General features: G+C 52.6%; 3 protein-coding genes across 5 annotated transcripts in view; 2 read left to right on the top strand and 1 right to left on the bottom strand.

The window, feature by feature from the left end:
• HIP1 (huntingtin interacting protein 1) overlaps nt 1-4,643 on the bottom strand; it is a 44,278-nt gene extending 39,635 nt beyond the window's left edge. For 2 of the 3 annotated variants that reach the window (XM_053995633.1, XM_053995630.1), the window contains exon 1: nt 4,523-4,643. In XM_053995633.1, the coding sequence (XP_053851608.1) occupies nt 4,523-4,639 (117 nt within the window). In that variant the 5' untranslated portion in view covers nt 4,640-4,643. Of the gene's footprint in view, nt 1-3,164; nt 3,250-4,522 lie in introns of those variants that run through there. The other variant, XM_053995631.1, reaches the window with a different exon arrangement.
• A 10,028-nt stretch (nt 4,644-14,671) lies between these two features.
• On the top strand, nt 14,672-16,029 carry LOC128817357 (C-C motif chemokine 4 homolog). Its single transcript, XM_053995810.1, has 3 exons — nt 14,672-14,911; nt 15,180-15,294; nt 15,763-16,029. Exons 1-3 carry the CDS (start codon nt 14,839-14,841, stop codon nt 15,860-15,862), a joined length of 288 nt encoding a protein of 95 aa, XP_053851785.1. The 5' UTR covers nt 14,672-14,838; the 3' UTR covers nt 15,863-16,029.
• A 624-nt stretch (nt 16,030-16,653) lies between these two features.
• On the top strand, nt 16,654-22,276 carry LOC128817418 (E3 ubiquitin-protein ligase TRIM39-like). The gene is made up of 6 exons (XM_053995900.1): nt 16,654-17,265; nt 17,923-18,018; nt 19,843-20,073; nt 20,175-20,197; nt 20,745-20,857; nt 21,357-22,276. The coding sequence occupies exons 1-6, from the start codon at nt 16,828-16,830 to the stop codon at nt 21,926-21,928; spliced, it is 1,473 nt and encodes a 490-aa protein (XP_053851875.1). The 5' UTR covers nt 16,654-16,827; the 3' UTR covers nt 21,929-22,276.
• The last annotated feature ends 4,185 nt before the right edge of the window (nt 22,277-26,461 follow it).

The raw sequence follows: 26,461 nt of genomic DNA on the forward strand, positions 1-26,461 counted from the left end.
AGGGACAGGATGTGCACAAAGCTGCTTTTAACCTGTATTTGGCTGTGAAAAAGTTGGGTTCCCATATCAAAAGAATTTATTAAATGACACTGAGGTAGAAAAAAAAATCAATTTCATTTGCACCATCTCTCTGCACCTGGTGTTAGAGAAGGCTCCTCCAACAGCAAGGTAGGAAGTAAAACAGCTTTGCAGCCCCTGAGGGATGGCTCATGGATACTAAGGACATTAAAACCTTCCAGAGATGTGGCATCAGCTGCATTCAGAGTTCTGCATCTCCCTGACATGAAAATGCCACACCTTCCCACTGGGAAATCCTTAGCAGGAGGGTCTGATATCCCAAGCAGCATCCTGGGGACTCTGATGGCAGGAGTGGAGACGTAGCCAGCAATCACCTTCTGCTGCAGATAGGTTTTTGCAGGGTAATTTCTGAGTCATTAATTGCTTTTATTGTTGCACACAGTCCTAAGGACCCATTGTGTAAATGTGCCAGAGGTAGTGGCAGCTGTGGGCAGTCCAAGTGGTCCCTGTTCCCCTTTGCTACTCCCTGAATTTCCCAGAAAAAAAAACAAAAAAACAAAAAAAAAAAAAAAAAAACAAAAACAAAAAAAAAAAAAACAACAAAAAAAACCACAAAACAAACAAACAAACAAACAAAAACAACAACAAAAAAACAAAAAAAAAAACCTGCAGCCAAAGAACCTAAAATGTAAGTATTTTTAGATTTTCTGCAGGAATTTTAAAGAAGTGTCTCCTCCCAACGCCCACCCTTGTCAGGATGGACTACCCTTGGAATTGTCCCTGTGGCAGGGACCATGCTGGGCATGCAGCCTCATTGGCTGGTATGAAGCCCCAGCAGCCATGAGCTCTGGGAAACAAACATGGAATTTCTGTAGCTCCTGCACAGCCCCAGGCACTGTCTCCACCTCATGTCCGCATCCCTGGGACACAGCACGGACTCAGGACAGGGCAGCCTGCAGTGGTGTGGGACGTGATAGCTCCTGATGGAGCACAGCTGGGCACTGGAGCAGTGCTCAGGATGGAAGACACAAGAGAATTATTTGGTGACTTTGCAGCCCAGGAGATGACAACACACCACCACAATATGCTGCCTCCCTTCCACCCAAAACCCACAGGGCAGGGACAAGGACTAAAGATCAGGGCATGTCCTGCTACAACTTCAAGGGCACTTCCCTCAGTTTTGATGTCTGAGCATTTTTGCCCGATCCAGTGATGGGTTTACAAAAAGAAGGAACAAGTTGGTGCAGGAAGAGCTGAGCTGTGTAAGGATCTTTCCACACCTTCAGCCTTCCAGGAGTCAGCTGCTGCTTTGCTTGGGAATGTCATGTACCACCTCTGGGAGTCTGCAGTTGCACCTGCACTGATGCCCTGCCGGCCATATCCCTGCTGGGAATGAAGGGAAATATCCCACGGCAGTCCAAAACACGAGTGAAGGAGCAGGAGAGCCTGGGACATCACCCCTGGAGCATCATCCCTGCCCCGCTGAAGTCCTGTGTCCTTCCAACTCTGACTTCACCCTCAACACTTTGGCTCATGCAATTGTTGAACATCCAGTCTTTGCCAACTAGCCAAGCACAGAAGGAATTTCAGTCCTTGGCTCCATCATGGCACAAGGATGTCTGCTGTGGACAATTACAGCGTGGAAACAGGAAGAAGGAGGGAAGGTCCCAAGGAGGGAAGATCCCAAGCACTACCCTAAACAAAGAAGACCTTCCCTGCAGAGCTCCAGCACCAGGACATACCCCTTAATCCAACCAGGAGAACTTGGAGGGGATGCAAACATCAGACACCACGTGAAACACTTATCTTAAAATATGGCAGAATTTTCACTTTCAGTGTTTTTTTTTCTCCTGCATTGGTGACCTTTGCTGTGCCCAAAGATTTGTGCCGAGGTTGAGGTGATGAATGGTGAATCACCACGTGAAAGACCAGCAAAGGGGGAACAGTCATTGCAACACTCATACTCCCACGGCAGGGCTGCACCCAGCTCATCCTGATGGCAGCAGAACTGCAGGACTTGGTGTCCCTGTTGCTCAACTTCCTATGAAAACTATCAGCATTGACAGAAAAGGAATAGAGGAGTCCTTGGCTGTGTCTTGTTCTTCCTGAGCTGCTCTTGCTCAGCAGGCAGCAAGAACAGCAGGAAAGGAACACCATGTCTGGGCATGTCCTCAGGTTTCCCACATTTGCATTCCCAGGAAAATCGAGATACTTGCACAACTGTGGGAGCAGAAGAGAGGCCACCAGGAAATTTACTCCTGTTTGTCTGCAAGCCAACAGATGGAGGTTGTCAGGACAGAGTTGTTGTGCAATGCAATGACCACCATGGAAGCTTTTCACCACCAGAATATCCCACCACCATGGAACAATTCCAGCACCACTTTACTGCCACCACAGGAACATCCCACCTCCAGACCTCCCCACTACTAGGATGTCCTACCACCACCACAGCTTTGTAGGGTGCTCTTGTTCTTCCAAACTGAGCTCAGACCACAGAAATTGGGTGCTGCCAACCCAAGCAGGTGCTTCTCAGGCTCCCCAAAGGCCCATTTGGACACACTTTCTGCCTGTTTCAGCACTTTTAGCCCAAAACAGGCTTTGTGATGCATGTGCTGCTGCCCTGAGACAGCCAGGATTGGAGGGGAGGGAAGAAGTCTGTACATGCTGAAAACACAGGGAAATTTTTCATCTTAAAGCCATTTAACAGATGAAAGTTTTCTTAAAAGAAGTCACTTTCAAAAAGAAAAAACCCCAAAGCCACAAAGTTTCTCTAAAAAAAAACCTCAGAAAGAAGAAGTTGGACAAAAATTGTACAACCAAGACCTAAGGGGTGCCTGGCAAGTTCTCTAAACTGGAGAGAGAGAATTATGGAAAAAAAAAAAAAAAAAAAAAAAGAGAGAGAGAGAGAGAGAGAGAGAGAAAATGAGTTAGAAAGGGAATTGCACAGAGCTGAAGCGCAGGAGAAGAAAAAGCCGGACAAGGCCATGTAGCGATTTGGGGAGTGGTGCCGCTCCACCACCCTCTCCGCTCGGCCCTTCCCGGGAAACCACGAGTTCAGGGGGAGGCTGAGAGAGCTCCAGGCCCATGGGGCTGTTGCTGACACAAGGAGCCAGGAGGTTCCAGGAGCAAACCAGTGCCATTCCTACCTTTAGAAGTAGGAGTAAATAATTGATGTCTGAGGTAACTGGAGCGGGAAGGTGAGCAGAGCCCTGCACACGATCCTGCATCCAACTTCACGGCCTGGTGGGTTTTCTTCCCGCAAAACCCCCTGAGACATGATCCTTGGTGTTTATTTCCATCTCTAACCCATCTCCCATGTGTTGTTCCCACTCTGGGCTCATTCAAGTCTGCTCCTACTGGTCCCACTTCTACCCTTGCTCCTGCCTCAGTTTCCCTTCCTCTCCCACAGTAGGTCTGGACAGTTCTGCTTCACTGGTACTTTCCATCCCTGGACATGGAGCAGGGCCAAGCTGTCCCCAGCTCCCTCTGCTGCCATCCCTCTCTCTTCACTCCCCCCATGCCTTGTCCACGCATATCCCCAGCTGCTCCAAGCACATCCTTTACCCAGATCACCAGCTTTTTCCACCAAAGCTCCCCTACTGCCCCTCCAGCTTGGCTGCCACCTTTCCTCTGTGCAGGACATCAATCCATCACCTAAAACCTGAGTGAAGGGCCCCATCCTGATACTCTGGATGCTGCTGAGGAGCAAATTCTGTCTGCTTTTCAACATATTGGTGCCTCTTGCCAGGAGCCACCTGCAGGGGCAGACGCTGTCCACACCGGGGGTCCCTGAGTGACACGGGAGCAGAACCCAGTGGGGCGACTGACTCCACTGGCCAAAGAGCCACTCCATGTCCCCTCCAGCTAGTGAAGACACAGGCTACGCGTGCTCAGGATGGTTCCGAGGACAGGGTGGCACTGTCCTGGGCATGATGCCCGGCAGTGGCTGGGCTTGGAGACCCGGCAGCTCAGGCCAGCGGGTGAGTGTTCCCTAGCCCCACTGGTGGGGAGGCCAGGCTGAACAGACGCTGCCGGGCTGGCGCACCCCGGGTGCCACCGCACCCTGATGTGCCCGGGTGCTCCTCCAAGGCCGGGTTCGGCGCCGGCCGCGAGGTCCGGCAGGTCCCCATCCTTGTCGCGCCAGGACGGCCCACTGCCCTCCTGGCAATTACCCCACCTACCTGGCGCAGCCCTGCCCGCTGGCGCCGACCCAGCTCGCCGGGGCCGGCCGCGCCCGCCCGCCCAAGGCCCACCCCCGGGCCGACGCCAACCTGCGGCGCGACTCGGCCTGGCCCCGCCCCGGCTCACCTGGCCGAGCGCGCCCACCCAAATAACTCTCGCCCGCTTTGGGCAGCCCCGCCCGCTCGGCACCGCCGCGTCCCGCCGTACCCGCTGCAGCTACCGGGCGGGGCGCTCCCGTCGCGCCGCCCCCTCAGCGGCACCTGCCCTTCCTCGCCGTTCGCGTTCGCATCCCCCTCCCCGCCCCGCCCCGCCCCGCCCGCACCTGAGCGCGCTCGAAGCTCTCCCGCTCCGCCTCCAGGCCGCCGCCGCCCGCCCGCCGGCTCAGCACCTTGGGCAGCGGGTTGGACACCTGCTTCATGGTGCTGCTCACGCGGTCCATGGCCGCCCCGGCCCCGCCGCCGTCCCGGCCCCGCCGCCCCGCCGCCGCCGCGCGGGCCCCGCGCCATTGGTCCAACCACCTGCCACTCACGGCGGGGCACGCCCCCGCGGGCGACCCCCTTCCACCCGCAGCCCCGCCCGCCGGCCCGGTTTCTCGCTCTCATTGGTTCGCGGCGCCGCCCCTGGGGAGGAGCGACCGGTAGGCCCGAGCCCTTGCGTGGCAACCGCCAAGCCCATTGGTTCAGCTGGACGTCAGTCAACGCTAGCTCCCGCCCCCCAAGAGTCCCCTGCCCTTTGCTCCGCCTTCGGGGGCCGCGCCCTTAGCACCGCCCACCCAAGCGCTGCGGCCACGCCTTTGCCCAGTTCCCTGCTGTGATTGGCCCACGACCCTGCCGCTCACACGTCGGTGTCACGCCCCGCCCCTCAGCGGCGTGGGGCGCGGCGCCCCCTGGCGGCGGCGGCCACGATGCCCCGCGGGGATCGGGCCGCGCCGGGAACGGCTCGGCCGTGTCCGGGCGCCGCCGGGGCCCGCCGGGCGCGGGGGGCCGCTGTCCAAGGGCTCCGGGCCGCGGCCGAGCCATCCGGGTCCGCAGGCTGCGGAGGTCCTTACAGGTCGTCCGTGCGGCCTGCGAGGCTGCAGCCTCTCAATGGAGCCCAGAGTGTGAGCACGGGGGCGACACGGCCCCGCTGCCCCCTCCGGGCTGCCCGCCCCAGGCCCAGGCCGGCCCCTCTCGGGGCTGAGCCCCCGTGGCGTACGGGGGATTCATGGCTCCCTAGCCCTGCCTGGGGCCGGGGCTCCGCCGTCTGCCAGCCCCGTCTGCCAGCCCCGGCAGCCTGCGGAAGGGTCGTGTGAGGCTTTTCCTCTCTGGGATCCAGGCTGGTGGGGGAGCTCTGGAGGGGGTTATGGAGGCACAGCTGGCAGAGCCCAGCAGGAAGGGTGCAGCATTGGCAGAGGGGCAAAATGTGGTTATAGGTGTCTGAAAAGGAAGAGAGGAGAGGTGAGAGAAGGATTTTGTTTCCCCTGCACAGCTGGACTGTGTTTTATTATAACCTGATCTGAGGCTGTGTCTCTGGTCCCGTCACTCTGATCGGAGATTTTTGTAGCATTAGATGGGATTGCGGGAAGGAATTATTGGCTGTAAGGGTGGTTGAAGTCCTGGCACAGGTTGCCCAGAGAAGCTGTGGCTGCCCCATCCCTGGAAGTCACCCAGGCCACATTGCATGGGGCTTGGAGCAACTTGGTCTAGTAGAAGGTGTGCCCATGGCAGGGGGTGGAACAGGATTGTTGGAAATGATACAACTTCTAAATTTTTAAATTAATCTTAGTCAGTGGTTTTGTTCATCTTTGCCCAGGAAGGGAATGGAAGTTTCTTTTCAAGAGACTGTTCCCTGGGCAAGGCCTGATAAGCTTAACATCTCAAGGGACTGAGAACCGCCAGAGGATGCACAAGAGATAAGAACCATTAATGAACATCAGCGTCTGAACATCCTTCCTGGTGTGTTGGAGACACTTGGTCTGGGAAAAGATCATAAGAGAAGAATGAGGACCTGATTAGCATTGCAGGTGAAGAGATCAATAACCACTAGGAAACCAAATTCTAAGAACTGTGTAACTTGGGACCAATAAACATTGAACCAATGAATTTCTCTGAGTTTTCACTGTATAAGTATGTGAAAAATCTAGAAAAGTGACGTGTGATGGAATTATTCTCTTTGCACAACCCAATGTGTGGATGAAATGATTTCTGTTGCACATCCTGGCCAGAACATCATCCTGGCCAGAATAAAATAATGCTTGAGTTCTCTAACACTAAAAATTGTTCGAAAGGTTTTGTTTTTCCTGCTGTTTCAGTGACAGGATGAACTTTAAGGTTTCTTCCAACCCAAACCATTCTGGGATTCTCTCAACCTGGTGAATTGCTGACTCCTGTAATTTTGACCAGGACTATCATCCTATTCCAGAGGCGAATTTCTCACTTGGAACATTTCTGCAATACTGGGAGGAATTACTTTTTCTTTTTTTTTTTTTTTGTGAAGAGACTGAAAACTGAATTCCCAGATATGACAAATGGGCCATGCTGGGGTTATGCCAGCTGGGTTCCTGCATCCTTAAAAGCAGATCAAAGTAAAGTAACAAATCAGTGACTTTACTCCAGGTGGGGAGGAACTGTGCAAAACACTGCTGGGGTGATGGGGCAATTTGGAAACAGCTGTTTAACATGTGGGCTGTCAGGAGCTCCTGTATAAGCAATTCTCCCAGCATATCTCTCTTTCATGACTTTTTCAGCTGAAATAATTGCCACACCAGGGCCCTCCTGGAGCTGCCCAGCAGGGTGTGTGACAGCCTGTTTGCATCATAGCCCTTCCCAGTCCCTGTGCATTGGATATCAAATCCCAGCTGATGGGAAATGGCCTGCATGGAGCAGCGAGACCATTCCTCCCACTTGTCTCAACTGCCTGTCTGCATTGTCCTTAATGTACTTTCTGGAAACGTGCCTCCTTTCTTGGGGCTGCTCCCAGGGGAGGTTTAATGGGTTTGATTCATCCACTGTTGCAGCGAGATGATTAATAATTGAAGAAATTATGTCATTGCTGAATTGAGATGGAGGAAAGGAAGAGCAAAGGAGGGCAGTGGACGAAGGACAGTGTGATCTGGACCTCTCCCACCCTCCACCTCATCCTGCTCCTGGAGCCCAATGCAAGGGACCACTACGCTGAGGCCTGGTATAGCTGCTCCCTACTACTGAAGAGCAGAGCCACATCCTCTTCTTCCCTAGCCAGGGCTCAGTGCTCACTCTGGGACCTGGGCAGGAGCAGAGGAAGGTGCTTGGGTGTGGGACAGAACAGGCTGTTTCTACTGGCTGCTCCTGCCTCCCTCAGGAAGGGGCTGTAACAGGATGGGATCCAGCCCATGAGCTGCTGGTCAGACCACCCTGGGCTGGCCCATTCCATGCAGCATCTCTGCTGGAATGTGCTGTGGGGCTTTGCAGGGATTTGAGAGGCTCCTTTCCAGTGAGAGAGTGTGCCTTGTTTTCAGGTAGTTGAGAGGGGAAGGCACGGAGCTGTTCCTGTGGAGCGACTGTTCCTTTGTCTCAGGTTCCATGGGGAGATGAGCGGAAGGGCTGAAACTGAGCAGGGTGGAGGTAGAGCAGGTTGGGCATTGCCCTTCCTCCCCAGCAGGTCCTTTTTGGAAGCCATGGCTGGGGTTCACCTGTTCTCAGAGTGCTCTGTCTTGGACACTCCTGTCCAAGAGGCTGGACTGAAGGGTGATGGCAGAGCCCCTCATGGAGGTGTCTGGCCTGTGTGGGGACGGACATTGTCTGGACATGGAGAGGACAATGTGTGCCCTCTTTTTTTTCCTGTTCAGCAGTATGTGGCACCCATCAAGTACTGCTCAGGCCAGGCAGGTGGGACTGGAGCTCATCCTTCCCCTGTTGCAGGGCTCCGTAGGGCAGTTCCTTCTTTCTGCTCCATGCCCAGAGGCTCCTGTCCACAGGACCCTAAAGGAAGTCTGCTCCCATTCTGCCAGGACACCCTTAACCCAAAGGGGAAGGACAAGTAGCAGGAGAGGAGCCAGAAGGGAATGCAGGGGCTATGTGCCCTGTCTGGGGCTCAGGGATGCTCTTTTCACCAGGCCTGGGAGCCAGAGTCTGTTTTTACAATTCCCTCCCCAGCCAGAGCTGGAGAGTCCCAGGGTGCTGCTGCAACACTTATCACCCTCTCGTGTCCTGGACTGGGCTCAGGGAGAGCACAGATCCCCCTTGTTTCAACAGGAAAACAGAATCACAGAGCTCCACAGTCCTTCCTCTGTTATCCCACTGGCTGTGCCGGAGTGGGCTGGCACAGGGCTCTGTGCTAAGATCCTTCTCTTTCCCCCTTGGAGGTGGGAAAAATGGATCCCAAATGGATCCCCTTCAGTAGTCCCTTTACACATTCCAAGGCAGCCCCAGATGCAGCCCTGCCCTGGTGATTGGGTAATTTGCTCAGACTCTGGGACAAAAACAACTTCTGAGCCAAAGTATCCAGCTGGAGGGGGCAGGGTAGTAGTCCAGACCCAGCCGGAGGGTCCTTGGGGAGCAAAGATTGTGCCAGGAGGAGCAGGCATGGGAGCATGGGGAGGATTTTCATCTTTTGATCCCATGTTTTGAATGCTTTGGGCAAACACATGTTGCTGCTGAGTTTTTGCTTGTGCTCCCAAAGAGACCCTGGGCTGCTATGTGCGGCAGGGACAGTCTTGGTGCAGGATCTGGGAGAGCATGGGAGACAGAACAGCCTGGGACTGGGAGAAGGTCTTGGAGAGGACTGCTTGGCTAAGGTGCTTGAGGTCCAGTGGGGCCCTCACCTCTGTCCTGTCTAGGTCTCCTACTTGCCCAGGTGTTACAAGGAGGGCTGTAACCCCAAAACATCATCTGCTGTGTTTTCTGCATGGGAGCCTCAGCGACTGCCTCTGCTTGCCCAAGAATTCAAAAGCAAAGCTGAAGAGGTTTCCAGATGGATCTCCAGAAAACCTGAGCTCCACAGGGACACTGGACTGCAGGGGCAGATGCCCAGGTGAGAAACCAGCTCATGAGCAGGACCTGGAGGTGGGAAGTGTTTTTGCCACTTGCTGGAGAGTGTCCCTGTGGCATGGCCAGCAGGTCCAGCTGGAGCACCCCACCAAGCCCAGGTCTCTTCCAAGGCAGGACATGGCAAGCCTGATTTCACAGAATCAATTGGTTGGAAAAGACCTCTGAGATCATAAAGTCCAACCTATGACTGATCACCACCATGTCAATTAGACACTAAGTGTCACATCCAGTCATCTCCAGGGATGGTGACTCCACCACCTCCCTGGGCAGCCCATTCCAATGTCTGATAACCCTTTCTGTGAATAAATTCTTCCTAATTCTTCCTTTATTTATGTGCTGGGAGCTTTGGCTGCCAGAGTTGGATTACTGAGGAAAGGATTTCTATGTAAGACTTGGGGTGTGCAGAGTTGAGTGTGGGAGCCCTGTGCTCATTGCAGAGCAGTTTTGGGAGAGCACAAGGTAGGTACTGCAGCAGGGCATGGGCATAGATCTGGAGAGCCAGTATACCCCTGTCTTCCCTTTATGATACAGGAAACGTTCTGGCTCTCTACAGCTCCCTGTCAGGACGGGGAGCCAGGTGGGGTCAGGCTCTGCTCCTAGGGAACAAGTGATAGGACAAGGGGAAACAGCCTCAAGTTGAACCAAAGGAGGCTCAGGTTAGATATTAAAGAAAATTTCTTCACTGAAAGAGTGGTCAAGAATTGGAATGGACTGCTCAGGGCAGTGGAGGAGTCACCATCCCTGGAGGAATTTAACAGAAATAGAGATGTGATGCTTAGGGCTACAGTTAGTGGTGGCCCTGGGAGTGCTGTACTCAATGATGTTAGAGGCCTTTTCCAACCTGAATGACTCCATGATTCCTATGTTTTCCATGATCCAACATCCACCAGTACTCTTGTCAGATGTTGTTTTCAGGATTCCTGCAACTCCATGGCCTGACTTGCAGATGTCCCCTGTACCTCCAGCTGATGACAACAGGCGGCAGAGTGTGCAAGGACAATGCAGCTGTCACTCTGGTGCTTGGCAGCCTCAGGTCCTGCCCATCTCAAACCCAACACCAAATGATTTTATTTTCCTTTCTCTGAACCATGGCTAAACCTGTCGTGCTGTGCTGCAGCTGCTGGACAAACCCTGCTCAGCTCCAGTCCAGTTGCTGCTCAGTACTGAGCACACTGTTGGGGAAACAAAGGAGTTGTGGCAGAGGCATCATTTGGCTGTCCTGGGAAGTACCACCACATATCTGTGAGGGCCACATTCCAACATGGCATCCAGCCACCTCCTGCTCTTTTAGACTCTTGGGCACAAAGTGAAGCTTTTATAGGTACCCCAAATTTGTCTTGGAAAATTGCATGGACTGCAGCAATTTATTTCTGCCTTGTTGTGTGTTTAGAAACTGTTGGAGTCTTTCCGCTGACATTTACCAAAAATATTTATCTGGAGGCACATCCTGGTGTGCCTGTAGATTTCAGTCCAGGGATTTCAATGCAATTTCGCAAGCTGCTCTGTAGCCCTGATGGTCCTGTTGGACCAGTTGCCCTGGGGAATCTACGATGAACAGTTGCAGAGGATGTAGACTACGGATCCATCTGCATCAGCCTTGATACCTCTAGATGTGGCCACAGCAGACCCCTTGAAGAGACAGATCAATATTTGTACTGTACCCTGGAGTGTGCTCCCAGCCCCCAACCATTCTCATTTTCCAAATCTCCTCAAGCTTATCGCCCTGAAATCCAAGCTCAGACTCAAGGAAATTTCCCTGTGCTCATCATGTCCCTTGGCAAGGAGCTCCTCATGTGAAGAGCTGCCTCCCTCTGTTCCTTTTGAACCTTCCTCTTGCCCACTCCATTGAATAATCTGTGGTTTCTGCTCTGGGACAGACAGTGACTATTCGCTTTGTCCCTCTTTCTAGGCCACTTACCATCTTGCAGACTTCAATTCTCGTGTGGAAAGTCTAAATTCTTCTTGAAAGTACTTCTTCTCATCTGAGGTCTTGCTTGGAGCTGCACCGCCCTGGGATCTCTGGCTCCAGTAATTTTCTTTCTGTTTCCAATTTGTTTGCTCACAGTTAAAACCCAGTTTCGCACATTAGTGATCTGGCAGCTCCCAGGAGCATTGTGATAAAGTGATCCCCCAGACATGACTCCAGCCCAGGAGGTGGTGTGGTGGAGCAGGCTACCCTCAGGGCTGAGCAGAGGTTTCCTCCCTCATCCCCAAACTGTCCTGGTGATGGATCCAAAGGTACTGTGTTTGGTTTCTATCTATAGCTGAAGCACACCATAAGGCGGAGGTTTTACAGACTCCATAAATAGCCACTATTTAGGATGTATAATATGGAGGAGGTTTTAGAAATCAAAATATTTAGAGGTTTGCATTATTTGTCTTGGTAGGAAGGAGCAAGAATACGGAATGTTTAAGGAAGGAACAAAGTTGAGGAAAACAGTGAATAGGGGAAATAACAGAGGTGTTGAAACCTCCAAGAATTCCTTTTGGTTGAACGGAAGCAGGAAATACAGCACGGAATATCCAAAAGGCGGGAGAATTCATTGACAATGTTGAGGCACATTTATATTCCTGCTATAAAATACTGATTTTCCAAAACAAATCTTGTTTTGAAAAATTTCAATCAAACCTGTAGTTGAATGTTGCGGAACATCCAGAACACTCAACTAAAGCTGCTCCGAGCTGGGCTGTGTTTGTGTGAGCCATCAGCGAGGAGGTTCCAGCTCATTCCTCAGTCTATTCTCTGCCTCTCAGTTTTATTCTGGTCCCTGTGTGGAGATGTGTCAGAACAGTGTAGGGTTGGTCTCAATGGGAATCTGAGCAAGTTTGTTTCTGAATGTGTTGGTAGAAATGGAAGGAGCAGGGGATGGAAGGAGTAGATGTTGGTAACACCTGATCTTGGAGGACTTTTCCAACATTAATTATTCCGTGTTTCTGTGGTTCTGTGACTCACACTGAGAAGTTCATTAGCAGTGCTCAGAGAAGAGTGTGACAGGTTTAGAGGTTGCCACTAATAATAACTGACTGCAAAAATGTTGGCGTCTCCTGACCTCCCTCCCTACTTCAGCCGTATTTATATTATTTTCTTGGGAAAAGATAAAGTTACTGTTGATGTCATTTACAATTTAGGTGGAGTTAGATTGACTTTAGTTATTAGCATAAATAGAGGTGAGGAAAGTAACATGTATTTCTGAGTTAAGCAAAGTTCAGCTTTGGATTTCCATCTAGATCATTCCTTTGGCTTAGTTCCCATTAGCTGCATTGTTTCCCATGGAAAGATCATAAGAGAAGAATGAGGACCTGATTAGCATTGCAGGTGAAGAGATCAATAACCACTAGGAAACCACAACACTGCAGTGTCACTCCATCTTTTGCTTTATATTTGCTTTGATTTCAACAGAGAATTGCTGCAGTACCTCCATGTTGCTCCATTCTTTGTTCCTCGTCTCTCTTGGAGTGGCACACCAAGCTCCATCAGCATTCCTGCTCCTAAGGTGTGCAGGCAGTTTGTCCCTGTCCTTGCACTCCTTCTTGCTGAGCTCTGGGTTTCAGTTTCCTCACACCTTTCTTGTCCCTCTCTGTACAGTGTCGGGGGGAGTGGATCCGTGATGGTGGCAGGACTTCATGCCCTTGGAGGCACCAGGTTTCATCCCAGTATCTGAATGGGCTCTGAAAAAAGAACAAGGTAAGTCATGGAGCAGGAAGGATCCCAGAGGAATCCTGGGCTTGTCAGCTGTTTGGAGCAGGATTCTGAGTCTTCTTCACAAGTAAAACCTCAGCCTTGATTCTGATTGTCTCAACTGACTCTCACTCTGGGAGTTTAACCCCTTAACAGGAGCTGGGATGAAAGCGAGCCAATCCATGGAGAAAGAGCTTCAGAGAAGGGAATGGATGTGCCAAGGCTAAGCTGGGAACTGGGCTGTGATGGCAGCAGAGAATCTGTGGGCTGCATGGAGCCTGCCTGCCTGCTGTGGGAAGGGGCAGATATGTCTCTGCTAAGGAAATGTCTTTCCAGAGACCTAGCAACATGCCCTGTGCTCCCAGGTCTTTGTAGGCAGGTCCTCCTCAGCTGTCCACTCCCCAGGCTTGTAGCTGCACCTCCTTAGCACCAAAGCATCATGTGTGGTCTCACCCAGGCTCAGTTTTGTTCATGCTTAGTAACAGGGTATTGTAGTCAGAGAAAAAGCTTTGTGTAAAACAAACCCCACCATGGCAGCACCCTGCACCCTCCAATGACTCTGCCTCACTTTTCCATGGAGTTCAGTCTCCTGAGATGTGCTGATTATCTATCACATGCCCTGGAGCACTTGGGAGCCCCAGGCCTGCAATCTGCCCTTCCAGGGAATATCTTCATTTCCCTTTGATTTCCTCTTCTGGCTTCCTACAAGGAACCCCACTTTGGGTGGGAGGTTCTATTTCATGATCATCCTCCTCCATAGAGGAGCAAGACCCCTTTTGTTATTGGACCATCAGGAAAGGCAGCCTGCTCCTCTTGCTTTCCCATTGAGGCTGTGGTTGCCCAGCACCCAGACACATTTCCTAGCACCATGGAGACTTTGCTCTTCCTCCACTCTCCTGAGGCTTTGTCCACAAACTTTTGCCTGGAAAACAGCAGAGCTCTTCTGGAGTTATGTAACATTTCCAACAGTTTTCTGACAGTGCAGAGACACCATTCCCATCCCAAGCAATATGTGCTAAATCAGCCAGCCTTTTCTCTATGTGTGTTTGGCAGATGGGACAATGACAGAGCAGTGTCAGGAGGGTGCTAGTGCTACACTGCTGGAACCAAATAACCATCTTTGTCAGCTTTGCTCTGCTAACATGGTCGTCAGCTCCTAAAGTTCTCTGTGGGCATTGGTGGCCGATTCCCATGTCCATGAAGAACTGAATACTATTTTAGCCATCACTAGTATTTGAGAAGTTGTGATGTAGCAGAACTGGTTCCCTAAAGACTTATTGCAAGGGATGCTCAAGGACATAAGAGGAGCCCAGGTCTGGAATTGCACCGTGCTCCACCCTCTGCTCTGCACATTTATGCACTGATGGCCTTCAGAGTCCCACGAGGAAGCCCCCATTGCAAGTGGGACCCAGCATGGCTGGGTGGGCACACGGGTGCTCAGCCTGACTCTCAGACTTGCCCTGCTCCCGTTGCTGTGGCAGAGGTGAGATCTCTTGTTTGTCCATGATGCAGATGTTCTGGGAAAGTGCGTGACAACCATGGTTGGCCTTCATCCACTGCTGTGACTTCTAGGCAAGAGGTCCACCTACTGATCTTCCAAATTACTAATTCTGGGTTTTCTGCAGAGCCCTTAGGTCAGGGGAAATGAAATGCCAGGTCATATCCTGTTCTCTGTCCTCTCATGGTATCTTATCACCCATGGTATCGCACCCTGTGCCATGTCAGGACACTGCTGTCATCAGGGCTCTGGACGGTTTCTTCTGCAGGGCTGTGTGGTATCCTTGACACTGCACTTTTTCCAGTGTGTCACGGCTTTCAGCAATGTTTCCATCCTTGGCTGCTGTCTCCCTATATAAAGAGGGCTGAACCCAGGGATCCCACACCAGGCACAGTGAGGGACACTCTGCAACAGTCCAGCCTCACTCCTACAATTCATCTCCACCCAACAGGACCATGAAGACCTTCACAGCAGCCCTTTCTGTACTTTTTGTGGCTGTCATCTGCTACCAGGCCACCTCTTCTCCAAGTGAGTCAAATCTCTCCTCTCTGGGAGCTCTCTCCTCTTTCTGTCTGCTGTATAAGGTCTAGTAATGCTTGGCAGCTCACTCTTACTAGCATCTGGTGCAGGAAAGGAGAGGCCTGTCTTACCTGGGCTCCCTGATGGGAAGATGGCTGTGGTGGGAGCCCACTGTGGGAGCAGCACTTCCTCCAGTGGGAATCTTCTCATCTTCTGACCCTACTTCTCCCCACTGGCACTTTTCCTGGTCTGATGTAACAGAAAACTTCTCTTTCAGTTTCTCTCAACTTTTATGGTCCCTGCTGTGTTGAGTACATCACCAGACCCTTGTCCTTGAGCCGTGTGGTAAAGTATGAGCGCACGGGCAGCCACTGCTCTCCACCAGCTGTGATGTAAGTAAATCTCCTGCCCTGCTTCTGAGGACCCTGCTTGTCCTGACAGCGTGAGGGAACCCCACATTATACCTCATCCTGACATGGAAAAGCACTGGGCAGGGCTCTCCCATGTGGGAAGAACAGCCTGGGAACATATCAGAGGGCAATCCCATATCCAAGGCAGCCAGTTTGTGGACCTCCTTATTAGATTTGAGCCAAAAGAGCTTTTGCTGGTCATCCCCCTCACCCCAGGTAGTGGGACCCAGCCAAGATGGTGTCCCAGATGTACAGATGCTGGGGACAAAGTGGTTTAAGTACAGAAAGCAGGATGTAAGGGCATGGAGCCACCCCCTCCTCATTTCCCTAGGGCTGTTTTGCAGCCTGTAGAGGTGTGTGATGGGTGTCACTGTTGACGTGGAGCAGTGGTCCCACTCTCCTCTCTGTTTTTCTTTCCTTCTCCTCTCCTCACTGGATTTTCTTTTCCAGATTTACCACCATCAAGGACAAGCTGGTCTGTGCCAACCCTAATGACAAGTGGGTCCAGGACATAATGAATCAATTAAGGGACAATAAGCACAGTGGATAAGCAATACCCTGCTCTCTCCAAGCACCACTTCTGCAAGGACGTGCTCTCATGGACACCTCCACGACACAGTCTATTTTCTCATTGCCTGGGAATTCGGCAGGGTATTCAACTCAGTGTTTAGCTCTTTTATGGAAGGTTGTGCAAAGGCATTCTTAATTTATTTGACATTTTCAGTGAAACTTTTCATTCTCCTTTGTACTGAAGGTGTTGAAGTTATTTTTATATAATAAAAAGGAGCAAAACTTGCAACTTCTCCCAGCGCTTCTTGGGATGTTCCACAAAGACTGGGGTGCATAGCAATGGCAGGAAGGAGGTCAGGGCTGACACTCGAGGGTCTGTGGGTGATGGGGTGACACCTGGCTGTCCCCCAGCCTCTCTGTGCATGCAAGGGAGAGCACTTCTCGTCCTGCCTGTCCCGCCTGCCTCCTGCCGCGGCACATTCCCAAACTCCCGGCTCTTTGCAGTGGGTGGGTGTCACGGGGGATGGTTCGGCACAATTGTTAGTGCGGCAAAGGGTCCTTTACCTCGGCCAACATCTCTGGGCAGCGGGCAGGTGCCTCGGGGGCTCCACGGGCTGCTGAGCTCAGCCATCACCAGACCCGACCCCATCTCCACCACCGTCCCGGCCCGGGGCTGTCTCTGGCCACGGGTTATTTCTGGTGCTTCCTGATCCGTCGCGCTCGCCCCGCGGGCTTTTTCTCTGGCTTCGCCCCGCCGGGCTGGAGGCAGTGCCAGCCCTTGGGGCTGGCTGCAGCTGTCCCGGCCGGTGCCAGCTCCTCCCCCCAGCGGCACGGAGGCTCCGTGGCCGGTGCCACCCGGTAGCGAGGCCGGCTCGTCCTCCAGGCTTTCCTAGCACTGCCGGTACTTCCTCGCCGTGGGGCTGTGCCAGCCAAGGCTGCCTGCGAGCCTGCCTTTGGTGGCTGACGAGGGGCGAGGGAAGGGCCCGTCGAGACCAGCGGGCCACCATGGCGCTGGCAGGTGCCCTGGAGCGGCTGCAGGAGGAGGCCATCTGCCCCATCTGCCTGGAGTACATGAGCGAGCCGGTCAGCATCGACTGCGGCCACAACTTCTGCCGAGGCTGCATCGCCAAGCACTGCCAGGACAAGGGGCTGTGGGCCGACGGGCCCTTCTCCTGCCCGCAGTGCCGGGCCTCCTGCCACCGCAGCGGCTTCCGACCCAACCGGCAGCTGGCCAACATCGTGGAGAGCATCCGCCAGCTGGGGCTGCGGGGCGGCCTGGGGCCCGAGCTGGAGCCGGGGACCCCCCTGTGCCCCCAGCACGACGAGCGGCTGAAGCTGTTCTGCGAGGAGGACGAAGAGCCCATCTGCGTGGTGTGTCGGGAGTCCCTGCAGCACCGCCCGCACACAGTCTACCCCATCGAGGAGGCGGCGCACGTCTACAAGGTAGGGGAGGCTGAGGCACCGGGGTCCCTGTCCTGCCCCGAGGCTCTCTGGCACGGGGGTGTGCGGCCACCGGGACCCCAACATGCCCAGTGGCATCGCTGGGAAAGCAGAAGGAGGGGTGGCACAGGCGGTGACCCCCCCCCCCCCCCCCCAGCCGCCCTCGCTGCAGGGATAAGGCTAGACCCGCCTTATCTTCCAAATTGTTGGTGGACCGAGGCTCACGCCATCCGTCCGGCTCAGGGACGCAGCCTGGCTCCCTGTCCATTCACAACCCCTGGAGAACTTGAGCCGGTGGGTCCCAGAGGACATTTTGCCCCGGTGGAGGGATGCTGGCACGCATCCCATGTGGGGTTTCCACATCCCAGCTATGATCCCGGCAGTGCCACCATCCACCCTTCACCCCAGCATTGAAAGAGGGCTGTCGCTTTGGTCTCTAGAGCCTTAATAGTGAGGAAAAATATAGGGGAAACCTGCGGAGCATGGGGAGGGTTAATGCTGTGAACGGAGTGAAGAGCACAGCTGCTTTGTTCGGGTGCCAGTGCCTGGCACTGCCTGGCACTGGGTCAGTGTCTCCCCCCAGGCAGAGGGGACCCAGCCAACCTGCAGTGCTCAGTGGGTGCTGTTGGGGTGAGTTGAGCCCATTTTTCCTCTTTCCAGGTCAAACTCCAGAAATCCCTGGAGAGTCTTTCAAAGGAAGTGGAGGAGGTAAAGAAGCGTGAGTCAGCAGAAAGGATGAAAACCCAGGAGTGCAAGGCAGGTGCCTGTCTTAATTCTGTCTCATTCTTAAAGAATGAGCTTCAGAGATACCAGGATTTTTAAAAAAGTCACCCTGAATGATCTTGTCTGGGGACATAGATTTATCATTGTCTCCAGGCTGTGTCCCCGTGTTCTGCTGTCACATGTATGAGCAATGCTGGAAGCCAGGCTCAGTAACCATGTGTGGCTCTATAAAAAGATTTGCAAGGAGCAGCATGCCAGATTCCCCGGAATCAAGAGGACTTTATGCTGGTTAAACAAGTAGACATGGGCTATTTTTTACTGCCTTTTGTTTTACAACATGTGCTTGAGTTCCAAGCCGGGTGTGAGCTGTGTGGTGAGCTCTGCTCCACAGGAACAGGAACCAGAAGTATTTTCATAAGAAAAAAAAAAGCTGAATTACTGCAACTCTGCCCCACTCCAGACAGTTCTGGGAAGAGCAGACGCCAGCAAACAGCTGCATTTCAAGTCTCTTGGGGTGAAAACTGGAAAGTAAAAGTAACTGCAGAAAAGGAAATGAAACTGCTGGAAGAGTTATCCAGTCCTGAATTTGAGTGGATGGTTAATCAGCTCTGGCAGGGAAAACAGGTTTCTCTGAACTCCCCTAGTTTTTTGCTCAGCTCCCTTGCCTGTGGCAGTCCAGGCAAGTGGTGGTGGGTTTTGAGGATGTGCCTATGAGCCCTTTGTCCCCAGTGGGGGACAGGGACAGAGATTGTGAGAGCTGTGTCACTGTCTTCCCATCTGCCTGAGTCAAGGCTCAGGGTTGTGGCTCAGCTGCCTCCAGTTTCCTCTGGTTGTGCTTTTATAGCAAAATGAGCAAAGAGTCCCATGTGAATGGTGGGGGGAAGAGGCTGCCCTGGCTTATTAAATCTTCATGACTCAGGTCCAAGGAATGGTGTACTTGGACAGGGAAAAAAAAGGAGTTCAATTTCCTTTTCTTTATCTTCATTCTGAGATTTCCTGGCCCAAGCTCACTGCAGAGTGTCTTTCTGCAGCTCCAGGTTTCCAGCCACCTTTTAGGGATGAGGTGAAAAGCCCTAAAGCACTGGCAGACCCTGCCATTGCTACCTCTTCACCTTGTAGTGAAACCCAGGGAGCCTCCTTTGCCTTTCCATCCCTCCACAGCCCCAGGGCTTCCTTTACATGGCAGATAGAGACAGGACATGAGGAAACCATCTTAAACTAAGAGAGGAGCGATTTGGATTAGATATAAGGAAGAAGTTCCTCCATGTGAGGGTGCTGAGGCCATGGCACAGGTTGCCCAAATAAGCTTTGGCTGCCCCATCCCTGAAAGTGTCCAAGGCCAGGCTAGATTGGGCTTGAAGCAACCTGGTCTAGTGGAAGGTGTCCCTGCCTATGGCAGGCGGTGGAAGCAGATGGTCTTTAAGATCCCTTCCAACTGAAACCATTCCATGATTTTATGACTTTTCTACCTCTTGCCCTTTACTGGGGATTTTTCCAGCATTGGCCACCTGCCCAAGCAGTTTATTAGCCTGGATTTGACTGGAGGTATGAGTTGTAATAAAAACCTACCCCGACACCTGAGGGCACCTCCTTGCAGCGCAGCACAGCCCAGACCTCTGGGGTCCAGCTGAGCAGAAATGCCCCACGCAAGTCCTGCTGCTGGTAAACTGAGGATGTGGAGTGGAGCTACAGTGAGGTGGAAGCACAAGTTTGTCTCTGGCTGGTTTTTAAATTCATGCCTTTATCACAAAAATGCAGTGTTTTCCCAGGGCCTGATTCTGGGCATGGATGCCGGAGCATCCGGCTCTGTCTTGGCTGCCTGGATAACGTTCACCCCATGAATCTTCTTATCCCAAGGAGACAGTAAAGAAAAAGCGGGAGAGGATTGTGAGTGAGTTTGGGAAGCTGCATCGGCTGCTGGCTGATGAGGAGAAGCTACTGCTTCAGAAGCTGGAGGAGGAAGAGAAGCAGATTCTGCTGCTGATCAATGAAAACCTGGCCAGACTGGTGGAGGAGAAGTGCTTGCTGGAGGAGCTGATCCTGGAGATAAAGGGGAAGAGCCAGCAGCCAGCTGATGGGCTGCTCAAGGTTAGGCTTTGCCACCAGCACCACTAACTCAGCCCCAGTGCCTTTGTCACCTGGGTGGGTGGCTTGGCCCAGACAAACCCAGAGTCATTTTTGTCTTCTAGGACATGAAAAGCATCCTGAGTAGGTGGGTGATTTTTCCTGGTAGGTGCCATGATTATTCCTGGTAGGTACCCATGATTGGTTATTCCTGGCAGGTACCATGGTTGTTCCTCCTACTGTCCTGGATGCCTCCAGGCTTTGAGGCAGATGTTTGTACCTGTTCCACAACAACCACCCCATCCTCTCTGCCCAGCATCTGCTTTGGTCCTCCTGGGGTAGATACAGGAGGGACTGAGACAATCCCTCAGAGGTTCCATCCTCTTTTTCCAGGGGTCAGAGCCAAGGTCTTGCCTGGCTTAGTGACATGTGAGCTGCATTCCCTCCTAAGGGATGTGCTGCCCAGTGGCTCTGTTCCTTCCTTCCTTCCCCAGGCCTGGCACTGCTGCTCCCTCTATCATTTAACTCTGATCTCATTTGGATTGCCAATATGCAAGTAATTATCCCTAGTGCTCTTCCCAGCCAGAGCTCCAGGGAGGCGATGGGCAACAAAAGGGCATTGTCCCCCCTCCCGGCCGGAGAGGGGCCATGGCGCAGGCTCTGGATACAGCCCAAGGGCATCCCTCCCTTCTCAGGTGTGAAGGGGTAAAGTTCCAATCCCCCAAGGCTGTGTCTGTGACCCTGAAGGAAAACTACAGCATTCCTGAGCGCTGCCTGGGCATGAGGGACATGCTGAAGAAGTTCAAAGGTGAGGGGGCAGTTCCTGGCAGATTTGGGCTCTGGTTTTCCCCAGTACCCTGGGGCATAGGGAGGTTTTTCCAATAAGCTTTGTCCAGCTGCTCCAATTTTGGGTACTGATGAGTTCGGGCTGGTTCCATGGTGGAAGACCTTTGTTGTGGTCTTGGACGGATTGTGAAGTGACCCTGAAGCCCAGGATGTCCCTCGGGGGGTTCAAGCACCATGTTGCCCACGACCTCTTGCTTTCAGAACTCTTCCTGAAGCTGTGGAACTGCCCTCCTTGGCTTGGCTCTGTAGCCTGACAGCAAATATTTCAATGTGGCTGATTTTCTATATTACATTTCCCCACTGCCAGGCAGTGCTGGGAGCTGTGCAAAACCACGAGCAAATAATTGTGCGATGTGGGATGGTTTGGGAGAGCTCAGCATTCAGGTCACAGGCACCTGCTTGTGTCTGTGCCTGCAGATGCCTGAAGCCTTTTCCATCCTTCCATCCTTCTCTCTGTCCAGTGGACGTGATTCTGGACCCAGAGACGGCACACCCAGACCTCACTGTGTCAGAAGACCGCAAGAGCGTCCGGCGCGGGAGCAAGAAGCTGCTTCTGTCCCTCTTTGACAATCCCAAGAGGTTCAGCAGCACCCCGGTGGTGCTAGGCAGTCCGGGCTTCTTCTCGGGCCGCCACTACTGGGAGGTGCAGGTGGGAGACAAGCCCGAGTGGGGCCTGGGGCTGTGCCGAGAGGCTGCTGGCCGGAAAGGCTCCGTCCTCTTCTCCCCCAACAATGGTTACTGGGTGCTGCGGCTGCAAAATGGGGGCACCTATGAGGCCCTGACCATACCCGTGTCCCCCGTGACCCTGAGTGTGAGACCCCGGCGCGTTGGGATCTTCCTGGACTATGAGGCGGGAGAGATATCCTTCTACAACGTAAGCGACCGCTCCCACATTTACACCTTCACTGACAAGTTTTCAGGCAATCTCCGGCCTCTCTTCTTCTTGGGTGCCTTTTTGGGGGGCAGAAATGCAGAGCCCTTGGTGATCTCCTGGGTCAGGGACCCACAGGGAACCGGATGCATCATCTTGTGAGAGTGGCTGCCCTGGTTTGTCACTGGTGGGCAAAGACCTGGGAGCCGAAACAGTTTCTTCCGGTGAGTGGGGCAGCACTAGGGGAAAACCTCAGTGCCCTGGTGAGTGTCCTGGCAGGATTCTCACATGGTTCTGGCTGCTGGAGTGACCTGCCATGTGTGACACCCATTGTGTGCCACGTGTTGGGAAGGCACTTTGCAGCAGCCAGTAATGGGGACAGGGGAGTCCTCTGATCACCGATGCCCTGATACTCATCTCACAGGCTGCTGGAGCAGGGTATGTGCCCAGCCTGCCATGTAGTGCTGACTTTTATGTGAATTGTATTGGAATAAAGCAATAAAGGCTTGATTTGGGGAACCTTGTGTGGTTAACTGACGCCGTGCCTCGGTTGCAGAAGGGGGTGGCTCAGGCCGCCGGCCAGCTCTGAGCCACTCTCCCCAAAGAGCAGCCGCTCCCCGCCCCAGCCGCTGGCTGGCACAGGGCAGCGGCTCAGCCGCGGGCTCTGGTCCCTTACTGACAGAAACGGCCGGTGAGAGTGGACCCACGCTGAAGGATCGAGGCAAAGGAAACAGGGAAGGATCCTCGCTTGTGTCTCCGAGCAGTCTTTATTCCTCCCCGCGCAGGGAGCGGCACAGGTGACGCAGTGTAGCAGCTCGAAGGGAATGCAGAGGCAAAAGAAATAGAGAAAAATGACAACTTTTAAAGGGGGGCTGTCCCCAGGGGTGGGGCAGCCTAACAACAAATCAAGAGCTAGATAGGAGGAGTATGGGGTGGATATATGTAAACATAAAACCAATAGGGAAGGAGAAGGAGAGAGTGCATACTTAATATAAAAGTGAGTGAAAGAAAATAATCCTAACTGACAGGGAAGCTCCTAGATAAATGGGTGTAGCAAATACTGACAGACAAGCTACAGGGGCAGGATTTGGAGGATGGACGGGGAAGGATCTGGAAGTAAGGGAGGCATACACCAGGACTGACATGGGGAAAGGCGGGAAAACAGGTGGAAAACAACTTTGGGGAGAGACTATTAGGAAAACTGAACAGGGGTGAATAGGAACAAACCATTGCAATATTTTAAATAATTTCTTAAGCATAAACTTCAAAATCCCACTACCACAATTAACAGTTTGGGTTTGTAGTGCTGCTACTCTGAAACATCTCAGAAGGCAAAGAGTGCTGCTGGACCTGATCCTCTCCAGCCCGGAGAGGCTCCTTGAGAGATCCCACTGTGGCATCTGTGGGACACAGCAGCGCTCTCCAGGCAGGGACTTGGGAGTGGCAGCTGCCTGTGTGGTGGCTTCACCCCAGGCTTGTGGTACTGGGGCCTGGAGTGAAGAGAGAGGACATCTGTTTGGATGTGGGTGGTCCCTGGGCTGCTGTCTCTGGTCCCCTGGTCAGGAGATCCCCTCCAAGTCTGTCAGCTCCAGCCCCTCCACCGCCCCTCAAAACCCCATGGGTTGGAAAGCTCCAAGTGGGGAGCTGTCCATCACAGGGCAGGGGTACTTCTGGGCTGCAAGATCCAGGGAAAGAAAAAACAGCCCAAACTCTGTCTCCAATGTTCACCTTTGGTCTGTCCATCCCCTGGAACATCCCTTCTCCAGGCTGTCTTGCTGCCCCAAGGCTCTTGCCTTGAATAGGCTGCCAGTGTGTCACTGGAGGAAAAGCTCATCTGAACCTGAGTGGGGCCGTGGTCTCTTTGCACAGGGCCAGGAGGCAGGAGACGCTGCCCTGGGTGCACAAAACACTGCCCCATGGCACATGGGGTGCAAGCAGTGCCACCAGCCCTGGTCTACCAGCTGGAGTGGCTATGCAGCATGTTCTTCAGGCAGAAATCAAGAAGCTGCTCAATTTGAAATCTAATTCAATGCAAATAAAATGAGATTTGGTAAAACATAGTCTGAAATGCTCAGCACAATTTATCATAGCATCCTGGACTGGTTGGGGTTGGAAAGGACTTTAAAGCTCATGTTGTTCCACCCCCTGCCATGGGCAGCAACACTTTCCACTACCCCAGGTTGCTCTAAGCCCTGCCCAACCTGGCCTTGGACACTTCCAGGGCTGGGGCAGTCACAGCTGCTCTGGGCAACCTGTGCCAGGGCCTCCCCACCCTCAGAGGGAAGAATTCTTTCCCATATCCCATCTAACCCTGCCCTCTGGCAGTGGGGAGCCATTCCCCCTTGTCCTGTCACTCCAGGCCCCTGTAAATGGTCTCTCTCCAATTCTCTGGGGATGCCCTGGATGATGCTTTAGGAGTCTTCTAGTGAATAAATTAGCTGGACTCGGAAAGCAGTTCCTCCTGACTGAGTTTTGCTGTGTTTTGGGGAGTCCCACACTTCTTCAGGATCTTTCTTTTGGAGGCTGCACAACAGAGAGAATAGACTAGTGAGACAAGCTCAGTCACAGCTTTGACACATCCCAGGAAGGAGAAGGATGATAGGTCTTAGTGAGTCCTGCAGTGCATTGACACCCTGCGGATATTACATGGAGATTGTGATCTTACATTCACTCCATGGAGAAGGACTTTATAGAGCCTGAGGAGATAAGAAAGGACATGAACTTCAATACCTTAACAAAGAGCTGAAAGCAAAGGCAGCTGGTGGAGGGAGTGGTGAGGATAGCCACAGAAACCTGTTGTGTGGGGAAGGAACCAGGGTAAATGTCGCTGAACTAGGAGTGGGAGGAGGTGATGGAATAGAAACTGTCCAGAGCAACCTGCTCCTGGCAGGCGACAGACAAGTGGCACTTGTTGCAGCGCTGGGGCGGGGGGGGGGGGGGGGGGGGGGGTGTGTAGGTAAAGCATTTCCAGAAGAAGCAGAAGGAAGTGCAACAATTCAGAGATCTTGCAAGTAGGGGAAGAAATGAATGAGCAGAAAGGATGTGAGCTCACCCCAGTGCAGCATCCAAAGTGTTTCTAGCAATCATGAATCTTCTTCCCTCAGGAAGGACAGTGGAGGTCAAAGGTATGAGATAGCTCTGAGTAGGCTCCCATATTTTCCATCTGGTGGACTCTGCATCATGTGCTTCTAAGGAGCTGCTTGGAGCAGATACCAGTCTGCCCTCTGATGCCCAGACTGGTTGGCAATGGGCAGCTGGAGAGCAGCTGGGAGCACCGGGACCTGGTTTTGGGAGTTCCCTGCTGCCCTGAAACTGATCCTGGGGTGATTTGCAAGCAGGATTTCTCTCTAAGCCATGGCAAGTGGAGTTTGTCCCTGTCCTTGGTGGCAGTGCATTGGTGTCTGGCTATAGCCTCCACACAGACCCTGTCCTGCAAGGACCAGATCCTGCTCAGCCTCATCCAGAGGGAACGGCTGCACTGCACAGCAGAGAATCATTGAATCATGGAATTGTTCAGGTTGGAAAACACCTCTAAGGTCATCGAGTTGGACTATTACCCCAGCCACGACTGTTCTGCTCAAGGGATGTGGTTTGGCTGAAGGCAGGAATCCCTTGAGATACCAAATCCAGCAGAGGGACCATGGATTGGGTGTTACTGTTTTTTCTGAGCAATCAGTAGATTAAAGTAACACTTTAGGCACTGGCTCCTGGGGCAGTTTGCTCACTCCCAGGCACTGGTAGTGTCCCCTGTTATGATTCAGCACAGTTAACAGACCTGCAGCTTTAGAAATGTGCTTTCTCAAAAATGTTGCATCCTTCTCTTCTAGAAGAAAATGCTTCATCATCTCAGGGGGATGTGAGTCATCATCTGCATCTTTCTAAGAATTCAGCAGAAATGTCCTTTTGGGTCCTCATGGCCACTTCTGCCTTTTGTTGGCCATCATAGGGAAGGCAACAGCCAGGCACAATTTCTTCTGTAATACTTATGTGTCTTCCTTAGCCCTGGAAGTCTGGGATATTTCACCATTTTAGGAAAACACTACTTTTGTATGCAGCATACAAACCCATCCCCTTTTACATGATATTTTTGGATTCTGGTCCCTCAGAAGTGACACACCCTCTGCTCACGGTATCTCTGGGAAGAGCTGTTCTGGATGCAGGACTGAGCCTCCCCTCTCTGTGGCAAACCAGGGCCCTGGCATGGGGAGAAAGGCATGGAGTTGGCACTTCTGGGTGCACAAACATTTTTGCCTTCAGTGTGTCTAATTCCTCTCTGAAAAGTGGAGATGTAAAAGCTCAGACCATGAACATTGACTGGCTTCAATCCACATCCCCATCAGCACAGCCCAGCTCCTCCTTCTGTGAGATGCTGGACTCCAGCCTCCGATTCCCCTGGTATTTGATGTACCTCAAAATTCCTACAGACACACTAGAGTGATGCAAACAGCAAATATGGAGACATGTGCACATATATTATAAAAATTATATTCTTATCATAGTAATGACTGAATTTTTGTTCACAGTTAGGCTTGCCTAGAACTTTTGTCAAAATAAAAAAAAACAAAAAAACCAAACTTTACCAAACAAACCAACCCCCACAAAACATACAAAAAAAAAAAAAAGAATTATTTTTATATACATTGTGCAAAACATTCAGTAAATTTCACACTCTGATTTCAGGATGAGTAGTTTACA

The sequence above is a fragment of the Vidua macroura genome, chromosome 20, assembly GCF_024509145.1.
Source record: "Vidua macroura isolate BioBank_ID:100142 chromosome 20, ASM2450914v1, whole genome shotgun sequence".
Taxonomy (NCBI): Eukaryota; Metazoa; Chordata; class Aves; order Passeriformes; family Viduidae; genus Vidua; species Vidua macroura.

Excerpts from the sequence above, each read along its gene's own strand:
- LOC128817418 (XM_053995900.1), top strand. The coding sequence starts at position 16,828 with ATGGCGCTGGCAGGTGCCCTGGAGCGGCTGCAGGAGGAGGCCATCTGC. Across the intron at positions 17,266-17,922 it reads AGGCGGCGCACGTCTACAAG|GTCAAACTCCAGAAATCCCT; the intron begins GTAGGGGAGGCT and ends TCCTCTTTCCAG. Across the intron at positions 20,074-20,174 it reads CAGCTGATGGGCTGCTCAAG|GACATGAAAAGCATCCTGAG; the intron begins GTTAGGCTTTGC and ends TTTGTCTTCTAG.
- LOC128817357 (XM_053995810.1), top strand. The coding sequence starts at position 14,839 with ATGAAGACCTTCACAGCAGCCCTTTCTGTACTTTTTGTGGCTGTCATC. Across the intron at positions 14,912-15,179 it reads CCAGGCCACCTCTTCTCCAA|TTTCTCTCAACTTTTATGGT; the intron begins GTGAGTCAAATC and ends CTTCTCTTTCAG. Across the intron at positions 15,295-15,762 it reads TGCTCTCCACCAGCTGTGAT|ATTTACCACCATCAAGGACA; the intron begins GTAAGTAAATCT and ends TTTCTTTTCCAG.